The sequence below is a fragment of the Augochlora pura genome, chromosome 3 (genome assembly GCF_028453695.1).
Source record: "Augochlora pura isolate Apur16 chromosome 3, APUR_v2.2.1, whole genome shotgun sequence".
Classification (NCBI taxonomy): Eukaryota; Metazoa; Arthropoda; class Insecta; order Hymenoptera; family Halictidae; genus Augochlora; species Augochlora pura.
Window position 1 is genome coordinate 5,445,400 of NC_135774.1, and position 15,798 is coordinate 5,461,197.

The following is a 15,798-nucleotide window of genomic DNA, read 5'->3' on the forward strand; positions in this document are numbered from 1 at the left end:
AATGCCTACGCGATCATGAAATTCCTTTTACAACGCCGTTTTACACCGTTGCAAAGACAAAACTTTTTATAATCCGGCTATAACAAACAAATCGATTTTTACAAATTCATAATTATTCAATTTCTCTCGCTTTGCAATGGTCTATCGGAAGCGATTACTTTAGTTTCCGCGAACATTTAAAGCTTCGCGGTTCGACGGTAGAATATTTCACGCGACAAATTACAATTTTGTTTTGTGAAATAGTAATTCGTCGTTTAAAAAACGCAAGGAACGTTTAACGGTCGCTAGCTAAAAATCGCTGTTTTCATCGCGTTGTTTTTACGATCCTTTTTTCAGAGCCACTTTATTTCGATTACAATCGGAGCCACCGTCTCGTTAGGCGAATGCTCCCGAATAATAAGAAAAACTGTTTACTGCTGGCGGATAAAAGTAAGTCCGACATAAAACGTCGCGAATAGCTTAAAAATCACACGGCCGGTGCCCTCGTAATCTCGTTTGGCTCTGGGACCCCGTGACGGACAGTCCCCATAATACGACGCGAAACAGTTAAATAGTCATAAAATATAATTTAGAGCTCGGAGCAGTGTCATCATTTCAATTCCAGTGAATCCTGCTTTTATGCCTCTGTTCGGTAATCTGCGAGACGATATAACCTGTTATTTCCAGAATGTCCTGGTCAGAAAATTGCACATCGGGGCAGAACAGACGTTTCAGGCCTCCTGGCAAGTTTTCTTATGACCAATCGTCAGACGTCGAATGTCACGCGACGAGGAATCTGGGGTAGGAAGGGTTGCGCGGACAGCAAATTCAAAAGCTTATTTGCATTCGAGATGGATGAATTTTATTTACACGCGCGTCGGTCCCTTCCCGCGGGAGAAGAACTTTGAAAATCACTTATCGTCGGAGCTCGAGGTTCTAATCACAGGTATGAAACCGTAAGGTGGTGTACAGCCCCTTGTGCTGTCTTCCCTGCTCCTGTTCGACGATCCTTTTCTCCTTCGCACCGGTTTCGAGTCGCTGCCACACTTTACGATAAACTTCAATTCAGCCAACAGTTCGTCTTTGAACGAAACCTGCGTGGAACGATACAATGATTATAATTATAAATAATAATTATAAATAATTAAGTATAAAGTATTTATATGTATAAATAATTAAGTATAAGTATTCGCGCCACTCTGTCGCAAATTATTCGATTTATTCGTATCAATATCGTAACCAATTATACGTAGAGTTTCGAGCAATTAAAAATTTGATATTTCGCTTTTTATCTTTGTTTATTAAACATTGTTTGACGTGGGAAGGAAATTAATCCTTAATTAACGAACGTATCAAAGTGAGATCGCTGCAATTTATCGACGCACATAATTGTTGTAACGTTTCGTCGAGCAGAAAGAATCGTTAACGATACGACAACGTTCCATCAATTAGTTAATAAATTGAGGCGGGATGGTAGCCGCGGTATTTTATCGATACTAAAAAGTCAACCACGCTTCGATACTTACGTTTTCTCGTCTGGACGTAACAGCAATTTCCCAAACGAGCTCCAGCAGAGTGTAGAAGAAGGATAGCGCGACACCCACGGTCAATACCAAGAAGACGCCTCCTACGTTATCTAGATCCAGTTCTTCCGCTTGACTGCCGCCTCCGTCCTCCTACAAAACGTTCCTCAATTAATTTACGCCGCGTTTATTCCCTTCAGACTTTTTCCGTTCCATCTGCCCACCCGACATTTCCCCCCTCCTCGCTTCTGCGTCCACCATTTTTTCTTCAGCTCCGTGATCATACCACTTTGCTGCAGCTTCAGCACGGCAGTGTTCAACGCATGGCGGTAAGGAGAATCTGTAATACAATTGTTCCACCACTGGTTTAATCAAAATCTGGGAAGATTAAACGAGGGATTTGCTAGAGTATTACTGTATAAAATGGAAGGTAATCATTTCGCCAACTTACATTTTTTCATAGCGATCCCGTAGCTCTTCGCGTCGAGCAATCCACCGATCTGAGTCACGTTGCATTGTCTCTCGGTTATGTACTCGATCGAGCTGGACTCCATCAAAAAGGCATAGTCCTCTCTGAGTACCTTACTCAGGCCAGTTTCGTTGTCCTCCGTCAGGACGTCTTTGGAGTTGGCTTTCATGTATTCGTACATCTGCTTGTACGTCGGGTAGTTGGAATCCTTGGAATGGGCATAGGTCTTTCAAAAAATTGAATTAGAATGACCGGCTCCATCTATCGTTTGCCTAATCCCCGGCAACAATTTAATACTCGGTTAGCAGGAGGATCTATAGTTAAACTGTTCTCTCTACTTTTACGAGGTAAATTTTATTATAAGGTCTCCTTTTTCTTACCAGATAGCTTTAGTAAGTTAAATAAGATGCGGTGAATATTCTTATAACTTTATGTAATATAAAAGATAGTGTGGGGGTTAATAAATCGGGGTTAAATAAAGCGTTCTCCGTTTAAATCCACTCGTTCTAAGGTTGAACTATCGAAACGGTTAAAACTCGCAAATATCTCTTACATTGGAAACAAGAACGTTGGGTGCTGTAATGATCCTGTAAAATTCGTTGCACTAACAACCAAATTAATATGATCTTTCCAAGTGTTCGCGTCCGGTATTCACCGATACGACCTTGAGAAAACCATCGGTCGGTAGATCAACTCACTTTGAAAAACGTGTACGTGGATCCTCCATCTTTGGCACCGTATTTAATCGTCTTCTTCCTTGCCAGCTCCTCGACATCGGAAAACGGCGATACCACCGTTTCAACCGTCAGAAACGCCGCTAAATTAGCGGTGTACGACGATACCATGATTAAGCAAAAGAACCACCACGAAGTGGCCACCATCCGCGTCGAGAGTCCACTGAAAATCATAAGCGTGTAATTAGTTGAGATCGTTGCACCCCATCATCGATCTCGGATATTTTTCGTTTCAAAATGAAAACGTTTGTTTCAATCTTATGCGCATATAATACGTAATAATATAAAAATGATGTTGAGTAAATAAATCTGTTGACCAGCGGAGAAGATCGGAATATCATATATTATAATATCGAACTCACATGGGTGCAATTTCAGAACCTTGCTGCATAATACTACCAATGGTGAACCACAGGGAATTCTTGAAAGTGAACTGATTCTCCAACTCTTCGGGTTCCTCTATACAAGGGTAAGGGTTGTTCCACTCGGCGGGACAGAGTCTGCCAATCGCGAAGAGTAGCAGCGAGACGGATATGTAAGCTCCGATCAAATACAACCATACTCCGTTAGAAAATGGTGACAAGAATGAGAAGAGACTGGGCGGTGTCTGGGTTGGCTTTCGATACAGAATACTTATTCCTGAAACGTCACCCGTAAATCACTATTATTAAATAATATTAAATATCCAAGGCACTCTTCAATTTCATTTCAAATAGTAGGTGTGTGGGAATCTGTATATTTAAGAAATATTTTTAACGTTGCATCACAATTTGCAAATTTCAAATAAAGTTTGCTACACTCTTTCCTATTATATTTTTGGAAAATTATTATTGTTCGAAAGAGCAACGTAATAATAAAATCGAAGTACGGCAAGAGCATGCATGTATTTTCAAATGCATTTTCATACCCAAATTCATAAAAGGCATCGTAAAATCGACCGCCGACTCTCGTTGCGAGGTAATTGTCAGATCGGTAATGGCCAGATGGGCCTCCTGCAACATAACATTACCGGATATTGCATTTCAATGGCCGGTGCAACTGTGGTATGCTTTTACGTCGATATTATAACTAACACCAGCAATAATTTTGCCGAGCATTCCGGTCCATTTTTTCGCCTTCTTCGAATATGATCCATACACGTTATCGCTTTGCACTTCAAACGTGTAATTAAAGCCGAGCATCTTGCTGAGCTCGTGAATGATATCGATGCCAAATCCCTCGTAACGATCGTTACCGGTCATCGTGTCCGCCGATTGTTTCAACATTCCGTAAGGGTGGCTCTGTAACAACACCACAGACACCGTTTGTACTTCAATTTTACGACACTAGTTTCTTCCGCATCATTTATTCGCTATTCTATGAAACATAAGCTCACCGACTTCAGATCTAACGTAATATGAGACTCTAATTTTAGATATACAGGGTGGTCATTTTATCCTGCATACATATAAAAGAGTGCGTTAGGACAATTTTCTTTAAATCTAAGGACATTACGACTTGCATTATATGTATTTTTCTCCGGAGGTTATTTTCTTCATGTATTGAACCCTGGTGCACGTCAAATTGAAGTTAACGCTTAATAATTACAAAAAATGACTTTGAGGGAATATTTAGCCTCGAATAATAATATTTTCCTCAGAAATATAACAAGAACGGGCTGAAATACTCAGAATGGCCACCCCGTGCAAAACACAGTCGTCGTCGGGTGCTTCCTCTGTCGTAAAGTTTAGCGAAAATTGAAGAACGTGTATGAAATTTCCTTCTGACACGTACGATGGCTATCATGACGATGAACGTTCTATTCTGCAGACTGAACTCGGGGTGCGACTTCGAAGGACAAGTTTCCGGCACCCATTCGATGCCGTTCGTGCTGTTCCACATTCCGATCTTCTTCAAGCCGTCTTCCGTCACGCGCACCACGTCCAACTGGAAATCGCTGCGGAACCCGGCCGTGTCGAACTTAATCAAACCGGTCAAACCTTCCATTTCACCCTGAAAGTGTAATCATCGAGAATTACCTAGGGCCCTCCGCGTGTTCTCGTAACATCTACAATCACAATGATAAGGATAACTTTCATCCAGCTAACTTATCGCTTTGTTACATTTTTCATATGTTCCTCTTTTAAAAATCTATTCTTTCGGTACTTGATCTTATCCTCAATAAAATTTAATAAATACCATATTAACACGATCTTGATTTTACTAAAATAAAGACTTTATACGTTTTAAGGGGAAAAAGGGCGAGCGAAAGGCAGATTAGAGAACCTAAGAATGTGTTTAACCCCTTGGCTACTGCGGTTGCCTATAGGCGCTTAAAAATTTTGCGTTTCAACACAGAGAACGCCTATAGGCGTCCTGACAATTCTATCGATAATTATTCCGATAAATCTTACTGCAATTTGACAAAAGGCGCAAATGTGTAGTGCAACGAAAACATAACAAAAGAAATGAGACACATTGCGAATGTAAAAAATGTGACGTAAGGTTTTGTATTTATCGATGTTTCGAATTATATTACATTTTGTTAGATTACTAGATATGTTGTGAAAAAAGCCTTACATTAATATTAAATGTTCAACGTTTACAGCAGCAATCCGGTTCAGAATACGAAGAAAGAAATAATATTGTTTTAATGTAGTGAAATTTAGTTTCTTGATCATTGAGATATGTTTTCATAAAAATGCATCCCTGCCTAAAAATTTGCCGTCCTCACCGTATATCGTAACGCAATTCTTTCCGTATGATAAGGTCGGTGCGTGTCAAAGTCTGTCGTAGTCAAGGGGATAAATTTATCAAATATACTAGAAGAAAAAATACACGTCTATTTAAGTCTTGCTTTCTCGATTTGCCTTATTTTAATCGCTTCGAGTCTCGGTAATATCGTTTGAGGAAATGGCGGTTAGATTTGTAACGAAGAGAAATGCAAGGTTGTAACGAGAATGCCCGAACTGCTGACGCGATGCTATATAAATACCGATTAACAATGAACTTACGAGCCGCATAAAGTTGCTCAGACTGTAGCCATGCTCCCAACTTAAACTGCCGTTGCAGGATAATTGTTTCACGTCGCCCTTAATGGCGTCCTTTAAACGCTTGAAGGCTCTCGCGAAAAGTTGCACAGCGTCGTACATGAGAGCTGGCTCAACGCGCAACTGAGACGCCTCCAAACCCCATTCATTTTTGTGCATCTCCACAATGCTCGACACCACCTGGTTATCTGGATTTATCAGCCTGACCCCGGTGAAGTTCACCCCTGAGAATTGGTACGGTTCGAGATCTATCGTCTGTAGATCCTGCAACAATGGAAGTCACGAGGTACCACTTTGTTTAGTTAAAATCGCCGCTTTCTCTTTTACAGTTATGAAATCATTCTTATAAAATAACGTAGCCTTGTTTACTCTCTTTAGTGCAATGGATGTGCAATTCAATATTATCTTAAACAACGACGGCATAAATTTAATATTAACGTCAGCAATTCGATCAGAAAGGGATGATCCATTACTTTCAGAAACAAAAGACTGTTTCCGAAGACAAATCGTTCATTGTTATCGATAGATGTGTTTGGGATCTGTCAAATTTACGATTCGAAACTGAAATGTGTCGAATACTGAATCATTTTACCAGACAAGTCACTATGACTCTGTTCTTCTCCGACATAATGCCGACTTGCTGCGCCTGTCTCAGCACCTCGGCGAGGATTTCGATTGTACAATCAATCACAATGTTCTCGGTTTCCGCCAGTTTTATCTTTTGCATCACTTCCCTGCAAAAAATTTCGTGCAGCGTGATTAATTATTCCCTCCCTTGCATATCGATTATTGCACGAACGAAATCGACAGGTCGAAGTTATTGTTCGCCATGAATTGTATTTAACCTTGTCCCTTAATAATTTATTTACCTTACGTCTCAGAGGAATAATGTATTTAAAATTAATTCACACTTACTGCGATTAATGAATAATTTCGTATCGTGTACCTGTAACTAGGACCGCTTCCCAAGTGGTACAAGAAGATGACACGTCCGCGAGTATCCACGCGTTCCAGAATACGATGGGCGCGTATCAAGCTGTCTGAATTTTGATATAAAATGGCAAAAGTTTTCCACTCGTATTCCGTGATCAATAGATCGAAGACCTGGTGACATACGAAGATATTATATACACATACAATTTATATACAGTACATACTTCTCTGGTACAATTCACGCGTACATTTTGTCAGAAACGAAACAAACGTGTATTTATTTACTGCTGATATTTCTTATAAACAACCATGGCCGCAATATAAATTAAAATATTCTCATAAACACGGTATGCTATTTTTGTTTAGCGTACACAATTCATCTTAATGTAACAGCCAGTTCATTTTCGCGAATAAACTACGTTTATTTAATAAGCTACGCGTTTCCCCATTAAACACGCATATATCATTCAATTACAAAATGTAGCGAATTATATAAACTTTGCAGTTAAATCATTGTTTCCTGTATGTCAAAATAACGATATCTACTACAATTTGCAACAATGCCTTCGCATGAGTTATCGTTGGTCTAAGTAGCTCAGACGACGGTCGCTAGCTTAACGTTGCAATAAATATCAGATATGTGGTATTTTACGGTACCCTCAGGTTTTACGCACCTTCGAAAGTGTTTCTGCGTGGGGGTACAAGTTTATTCCTCTTCCACGGGCCTGTAAGGGCTCCCACCTCGCATAAATATGAGGCATCTCCATGCTGTCGCATATACTCTGCACGTGATCCGAGCAGATTCTATTCTGGGGTCCGAAAACTGCTGCCACTCCAGTGCCCATCATTTTGCAAACTGAACATGTCAACAAGCCGATGGATTGAAAACGTTCCAACACGTTGCAAATCAAAATGCAATCTATGACTGCAGCCGGTAGACACAATTCGGTTTATTTGTCTAAGTTATGGCAACTAGTCTTATCCAGTAACAGTAGAAATAGCTGAACAATTATTATTAGTGAAGCATTAGATAGGTTAAAGAGTTAGTTTTAAGGTAAGTTGAAATATCGTTTCTTAGACTTTTATCTAGTCACCTCTAACCGTAATCAATTTATGTGCGTACCATTGAGTTCCACATCGTATGGATCTGTGTCGATCCTTTTTGAATCTGCGACGAGAAACACATTTGCGAACTCTGGATTATTGTGGCGTTCTTTGTTGAACGTTTTCACGGACGTCTCGAAAGTTCGCTGCATCTCGTCGCCATTGTCGAAGAGCCCTCCTAAAAGTATCATGTTCACACGCTTGCGGTATTAGTATAGTCCTCGCGCGACAAAAGGCACCTCTGCGTTTACGTTCCCCCTCCTACTAGCTGCGGCATTCAGAAGCAAGAAGGGAAACAGAGAGATGCCTTCGTGTCGCGTGGAGACGTTTATTACATAAAGCTGTATTTGCCAAAATATTGAACTATTGATATTTGTAAATTGTAAATAAATTGTCTTACCTATGTGCACCTTCTTGGAAAACGCCAGGGCACAGGATACGAAGACGAATGGCAGCAACTTGACCAGCATCATATGGTCATTCTACATGTATAGAGCAACAAATGAACTGCGTTAAATAAATAAAAATATTTCCTCGATTGTGTCAGGGTTACGTCAAGATGATGAAACACTTTTCGATCTTGTGACACCTTACCAGTTGCAATTAGTAGAGGAAAGAAGCGAACTCAACGCGACCCGTCAAAGTCGATCACAAGAGGACAGTCTGGCGCAGATTTATTTGCAATAAGATCTCGCGTGCGCGTGTAAGCCGTTCAAACAGGCTGCCGGAATTCAAACGAACACTTAACAGTGCGACGTTGTGTAAACCGAACGAGAAGCATATACACGCTCGAATTCTCGGCGCGCGTAAATATTTAGACCCGTCTAAAATCAATCCTCCAATATCGAGGATTTATTTGAAGCCATCGAAGGGGACTTCTGGCTTGTCAAATTCAACGTCGACGTCTGAAAAGCAACTTCTCCGTCGACTTCCTCCGTCGCTCTGAAAAAGAAAACGAATTCTTTTTCGGAGCGATCGGATGCGGCAAGACGGAGAGTAAAAATAACATATCCGGCGCGGGGATCGGAAACGAACTCGTTAATGAAGTCGACGTTCCGCGGATGCTCGTTAAAATACAATCGAACCGATTCGCTAGATCCACCCGCAATATGGCCCAATTTTACGAAGGGCACGTCCGAATAACTTTTAGCTTCGTTTAAACGTTTTTCACGGAGAAACGAATCTCGTGTAAGCTCGACAATCTTTAACAATACCTGCGAAATTGTAAAAATAATTATAAGAACGGTACAGTTCGAAGAACACGCGATACTAAGAATTATAGAAACAATACGATACCAAGGATTGTCGACATCGTTTTGATTTCTCTCTAACTAGACCTTAGAAGCAACTCTGTTCAAGACTATGCACTCCCAACAATTTTAACTTCTTTCAACTTCTCTAACAAAATGAAAAAGGATTAAAATGTTCCCTGAAATTCCATCGTGCCTAAATAATTTGGAAAAGAGAATTTCGCGGAACGGGGACAATCAATCGCGTCGACGAGAACGGACAAAACAATTCGCGCAGCGCACAATGGCTAGAGAAGAAGCCGTCATCGCATTTTAAACGGAGCACCGAAAAACCAACGATCGAACGTCGTCCTCGAATTGACATTTTGGCAGCGGCGATGGATCTACGGAGATTTTGGTCGGCCGCGACATGACAGGATAATTTTGGTAGTGACGATTGGCGTTGCGCGCGTGTTCCGCTCGCGGCGCGGCGCGGCGCGGCACGGCTCTGCTCGGCTCAGCGCGACGCGGCTCGGCGCGTCGAAACGCGTCCGGTGACAAACGATTGCGAACAAACGCGCGAATCCTGGCTGCATTCGGTGTTTGACGGCGGCGGACTGTCACCTTGCCAAACGCACGCGTTCTTTCCCGTTCATTCATCCATCGGCCGCACGCGGCTCTTTCACGGGATGGTTTTCGCGCGCGCGGAATCCGTCGGCGTTCGTCGCGACCGCGTGTTCGGTGTCAACGTGCCATATTCGAACGCGCGACGGCTTAAAAAACAGACGAAAATGTTGGAGTGCGCGTAACGAGCGCGTTATATTTAGACGGCGAGCATCGTCGCCAGTGGCGCTTGTCGCTTCGAAGCTCTGTGACATAGTTACCGCTCTGAACTGCAATTAACGACGCCTACGGACCGTTCCGACCTTTCGGCCTCTTCGCGGTTCCACGACAAAACGTCGCGTGCCTTTCGTTTCTCGCGAATTCTTCCCCCGTTTCGTTAAAACCTCGATCGAAAAGCGACCATTTTCTCGGTCTCCGTCCTCTCAACTCGCCGTATTGCTCGGCTAATCTTTGCAATAACTTTCGAGTTTCGACAGACTCTGAAAAGCTGGCACGAATTTTCTAGAATGCCACGGCCAATTATTTAACTCGCTTTCGAATTCTGACAGACGTTTCCGAAACGATTTTCAAGGAGTCATTCGGGACTCCGAGATCGCTCTTTCAAGCAAATTCTTTCTGTAGCTACAAAGTGTATATTTCTGCAGGATTTAGAAGGAGCGCACTCGTGAAAAATGTCTCTCGTTTCATGCCGGAGGAGAGTTAGCGAGCGTTAAAGGGGAAGAAAGCGGTCGTTCGTGCGTTAAACGAGGAACTTACCTAAAATTGCAATTACACACGGCTCGTTACCTGGAACAGAAGTTTGATAAACGTGCTTTTCCGAACGAACGTCGCGGCATGCACTCTAATTCCGAACGCCACTTCCCGAGAGGATTTTCACTGCGCACACGCGGCCCTCCCTTCCAAACCTCTTGGATTCATTTGTACACCGTAATATGGCGGGCACCCCGGACTCGGGTCCCGACTTATTGTTAGACAAGCCATCGGAGCTTTTCCGACGACACGGATCGTCGAAGGTCTCTCGTACGTACCACGCTCTTCGTTCGCTTTCCATCCATTTCTTTTCGCTTTTCGACACCCGAACTCTGTCAATTTTATCATTACGTAACGACCATTGTTTATTCAGAGTTCAAGCTTTTCAGTCCTGCTGGAATATTTCAACGCAATTTGCAAACCTCGTTTAACCCATTGGAGCATTTCCATCGTGTATTGGTGTCACGCTGCCGATCGATATTTTACTGAAACGAAATTTTTCATCTGAAATCATCACTACGGGTGTAAATGCAAATGATTAACGCTTTCATGACAGCGCCGACAATTGATCCTTCGACGTTCGTGCACCGTTGAAATTTCAACAAGAAATTATAATGCCGACTAACGTAGAAATTTCTCGAATAATTTAACTTAAAACGGGGAGATCTCCCTATTCCGTTGGCAAAGTGTTCATAACTTTTTTCGCTCTCATAGACAATCGTTAGGTTAATTGTTTTAAAAGTTTGCAACTGCGGTTTGCAGCAAGTTCGAATTCTGCTTGAATTTATTTTTTCGATTCAAATATCGCAACGGTTCGCATTGTTTCTCGTTGTTTATCTCGGCCAACTCGTCCTACACGCAGAACGCAGATTAGAAAAATTTATGGAAACGACGGTGCAGTTAACGGCACGCTGTAAAGCGTAGTTATTTTCCCGGTAAAGGCGCGGTACACGACAAGAACGCGACGTAAAACCAAGATGGACGACTATTACTTTTGACACTATGTTCAGCTTATTCGCGGAATAAACTTACTTTTTAGGTACGGTTCTTCTCGTTACAGTTTCCAAGAGCTATCTTTGCCCTTCTTCTCTCTGTAAAGATAACAACTGTATTTATTTTATATCGCTTACTAAACGTGAAATGTTTGCAGGCGTCTACCAAAGTCGTATAAATATCTCTCTGTACAAAAATATTAATATTAATATTAATCCAATAAATGCGTATTTTATGCTTTGTGAAACAACCGAAGCTACGAAATTAATTACATTCTTTTTATGTTTTCCGACTGTGAACTGTTCACGAGCTGTTTATCACCAAAAATTTGAACAAACGGAGTTTGGACAACTGGAGTTCCACTGTGCCAATTAAGCAATTCGAACGGCTGCGAGGAGAAACTTTCTATTCGCATAGAGCTCTGCAGCTTAACTTTCAAATTGAACATCTTTTTCTCCTCTTACTTAAATCCAGAAAACCGAGAAAGATTGCTTAAACTCTAGCTCGCTAAAAAAAACCATGGTATACGAGGTACGTATCGTAGTATACTTGTTAAAAATCTTAAATTAACAAGACTCTCAATTATCGCGCGTTCTCATTATATCCTCTGTATGTTTCCGGACAGCTTTGGCCAGCGAATGGGGCGCGCGTGCGACGCTGGAAGACAAGACGCGTCGTTTAAGGCGTGTAAATCCGCAAACGCGGATACGAGCACGCGGGGAGAAGAAAGCATTGGGAAACGGGCGCGGAGATCGGGCAAAGTAAATTAAATGGTTACGTTCCCGGTTCAAAGAGAAGGCGAGAGCCGTGGAAGTTGGATACATTAGTGAATTAGTTACGTTAGCGGTTTGGGATTTAGTTCTCTAATCAAGAGAACGAAGAGTGAAGGCTGCGGCAATTGATGTAAAAGTAGAACTTCCCGGGGACCAATTACGTGGCCGTGGCGGAGCTAGAAGTTCTCTGTCGTAATCAACGAGGGGATTATGGCCGCGCGTTAAGTATATTACGCCTGGAATAATTTTCTGTTTGAACGAAAGAACCCGACAGCTGGCAATTAATCACAGAAACGCGTAGAAAGCGTTTGCGAACCTGCCACGAATAAATCCCGAGGGCTTTCCGCGAGGCCGGAGATCCAACGGACGCTTTCCCTGCTTAAACCATTTACAAAATAAGACGTGGAATTACCGACAATGCCATAAACGAGCAGTTTGTTTTCTAAGATGGCTATAGAACGTGACAAAAAATTCATTGGCAAATGTACTACCATTAAGCTCGACTAAATTCTATAATCTCTCAATCGAGCTCTTTCAGACTTTCACATTTGTTAACGTGACGCGTGTATGCTTGAAATTCTGCAACGCGTTCGTTATAAATTTACCGTAAACTGTAAAATTACATTTAGTCATTCTACTGTTTTTCGGCAGCCGTGTGCATACATTTCTGCTTTCTAAACGGAAGAGGAGGAAAAGGCGAGGCGGCTAAACGGCAATAAGGCCGTCGATAAATTAGAATTTACAGACGATGAGTTTATTCACGTTTAATATGATGCTCGTAGTACATTTTTACGTAAGAAGTATAATCAATAGGCTGTTAACAAACTCGTTACGACGTGAACGTGGTGTCGTGGTACAGACAGTATTTACAACAACGTGTTCGAATACGCTCGGTGCGTCGTTAATGTGTATATATTCAGCGTTTGTACGTTTACGGTTCGATTTCGTCGGTGTACGTCGACGGGGTAAATACTTGAGTCGAGAGTAAAAAATGTCGGAAAGAGTTCAGAGGTCGGACCGGGCCCGAGATCGCCGGAAACGGGAGCCAGGTCCGAGAACGTTCCGAATATCGAGGCTAATTGCATCCCACTGATCTACCTGCGCCCGGAAATCGATCATTCTGCCGGAGCACCTGTGCACCTGCGACATTCGAGCCTGTTTACGCCGTAAGAGGAGGAAGACGGAAATTAATACTGTTCGGTTGCTGGCGTTCGCGACTGCAAAATCGACTTTCCGTTAATAATTCTGTTAACTCGAAATCTGTCTGAATCCATCGAACGCGGAGCGATGCAACGAGAGAAATAATCTTCGTTTGCAATATTTAATCTTTGTCAGAATTGTATTCATTATTTTGATATATTCAGCGAGCTTCCAAGTACGTTTACCAATTTTTACAAGTAAAAAGAATAATTACACATTACGTAATTGTAAGTAGAAAAATTCTGTTCTTTTCATCTCCGTTAGAATTGTATTCATTATTTTGAAACATTCGGAGAGCTTCCAAGTACGTTTACGAATTTTTACAAAGAAAAAGAGTAATTACATACAACGTAATTGTAATTAGAAAAATTCTGTATTCAAAATAACATTTAAATGAAAGATAAAACGCGGAAAGGTAGTCGCATTCGACTTAAATAAACGCAGCAGCGTCGAATGACTAGTTTTTAATATTCTCTGTTGAATAATTAAGAATGAAAGTCGTTAAAACATTGACAGTTTTTCAAGTTACCGCGCGATAAAGGTATCGCAATTTCTGAATCGATATTTTAACCGCAGTATCGCTCTGAAATTAAGAGCAAGCGTTGCGCTACGTGCCCCGTAAAAGTTACCATCGAGACAAGCAGCGGCGTTCGTATTCGCTCGAGACTACAGTTTTGTGAATTTTCGTCTCGGGAGTGCGAAACTTTTCCGCATTGTGCTCTCTGGAACAGCTACCGGAAGTTGAACTTTAAAGTTCCCACCTTATTTCCCTAGATTCGAGGCTTCCTTTTTGGTAAACGGAACGTTAGGTCGGGTCGTCCCTTCGTTGGCGAGTACGATTATGGAACACGTTGATTCAAAGAATGAATTCAGTCACGTGCCGCGCAGATAGATCGGTGAAATTCGAACACTGAGTGGATTCCTTGATGCGCGAGGAAACAAAATTTTTATATAGAAAGTCACTTGTCCTATCTACACCCGATGAAGCGCCGATACAATCGTCGAAACGGAAACACTTCACAGACATGTTATTTTACAGTACGGAAATCGTGAAACACGCGTGGCTAGGTGTACGAATATCTTCGCTTAGATGCATTCCCCGTGGCAGAGACGCGATCGCCTAATGATGGTACGATTATTTACACTAAATCGGAACAGACGGTGACATTTGTACAGCCTCCTTCCCTCGATTCGTGTAATATCGGATACTTTCTGCAGAAATTAAAAACGTGCTCGATGATTTCGATTCACCTCGAGTTTGGCGTCACTTTTGTTCGCACGACGCCCATATGTATATATTTAATGCACGGCAGACAACGACGTTATTGAACTCGTTAACGAATGTAACGTTCGTAGGAATAAATCGCATAGCTTTTATGAATACTCGATCGAACTAGGTGACTAGCATGCTTCTTTGTTCGTCAATAATTTACAAATTAAAGATCGCAAGAATCCATCCTATTTGCGATAAGAACACTCGAATGCGAGCAAAGTAGCCAGCAGATAGAGCCAGATTTCGCGTCGAAAAAGTGGGGCGACACGGATCCTTATTCTATTAGGACAGCAAGGCCCATTCCGCTTCTGGTTAATCCGCTGGCTACCATGATCGACTCGACGAAGAAGGCCAGGTCGTGTTTCCTTCTTCTCGTAGATCCTATCGCGCCGTTGTCTGCCGCGCGCGTGGTACAATAAATCCCCGACGATCGACCGGTGTAAATCCTGGAAGCTACTGCGTACAGGGCCGCGAAAAAGTGGCGGATAAACCGTGTTACAACGAAAAAGCGAGAGTGTTGCTTGTCTAGGCTGGATTCGCGCCTCGTTGCTTCTTCGATCGGTGATCGATCGCGTCTTTTAGTCCGTTGAAACGGGGTTCGCATTATCCGTCGCGCCGCTCTTCCGTCTGCCTCGACCGCCTCGGTCGCCTCAGTCGCCTCGACCATCTCGATCGCCTCGATCGCCTCGGGCTCAGGTTAGCGGCGCTTTTCCGACGAAGTGCCTGTACTTGTTGCACGCCGGCGGGTATTTGCCCTCCTCGGAGACGATCGACAGATTGGACTGCTCCCTCTCGCGACGGCACAGCGGCTTTTTCACCGGCTTTTTCGTACCGTTGCCGCAGTCCAGGGCGTAGCGCAGCTCGCTCGCCATCTCCGAGCACACGGACTTCTGGAAAGAACGACGATACCTACGCTCCAGACGTCTCTCAATGCCGACCACAACATCAACCGTATACTATGCTGGCTCAAGAGAGTATGGCACGCTCGTATCCTTCGCGATCGCTTCGGGCCATCTCCCGTTTGCAATCGATGCATCGGCAACCCTTCGCCAACGATATTCACGCGCCAGTGCAGCTGGATTACCGACCGTCGATTGTCCATGACATTAGGATGACTCGATCGTTTAACATACGAATGTAGCATATTTATGTCATCTTCCGGTCGCAGAGATTCATTTCTTTGTA

At 42.7% G+C, this 15,798-nt stretch overlaps 2 protein-coding genes across 5 annotated transcripts in view; both read right to left on the reverse strand.

Annotated features, from left to right (window-relative positions):
• Positions 1-832: 832 nt before the first annotated feature.
• On the reverse strand, positions 833-10,467 carry LOC144468208 (glutamate receptor ionotropic, kainate 2). Of its 3 annotated transcripts, none has more exons than XM_078177538.1 (16): positions 10,381-10,467; positions 8,172-8,253; positions 7,791-7,949; positions 7,342-7,523; positions 6,681-6,838; positions 6,327-6,468; positions 5,699-5,998; positions 4,479-4,697; positions 3,779-3,985; positions 3,613-3,697; positions 3,068-3,344; positions 2,670-2,868; positions 1,954-2,179; positions 1,727-1,842; positions 1,506-1,655; positions 833-1,073 (listed from the first exon to the last, which is right to left on the reverse strand). In XM_078177538.1, the coding sequence occupies exons 2-16, from the start codon at positions 8,242-8,244 to the stop codon at positions 891-893; spliced, it is 2,676 nt and encodes an 891-aa protein (XP_078033664.1). In that variant the 5' UTR covers positions 8,245-8,253; positions 10,381-10,467; the 3' UTR covers positions 833-890. The 3 variants fall into 3 exon arrangements, with proteins under 3 accessions (XP_078033664.1, XP_078033661.1, XP_078033663.1); XM_078177535.1 differs by having other exon boundaries at positions 1,954-2,197; XM_078177537.1 differs by having other exon boundaries at positions 1,954-2,197; positions 10,411-10,454.
• A 3,565-nt stretch (positions 10,468-14,032) lies between these two features.
• Kair1d (Kainate-type ionotropic glutamate receptor subunit 1D) overlaps positions 14,033-15,798 on the reverse strand; it is a 205,829-nt gene continuing 204,063 nt past the window's right edge. For both annotated transcript variants that reach the window (XM_078177539.1, XM_078177540.1), the window contains exon 17: positions 14,033-15,503. In XM_078177539.1, the coding sequence (XP_078033665.1) occupies positions 15,306-15,503 (198 nt within the window). In that variant the 3' untranslated portion in view covers positions 14,033-15,305. The remainder of the gene's footprint in view (positions 15,504-15,798) is intronic.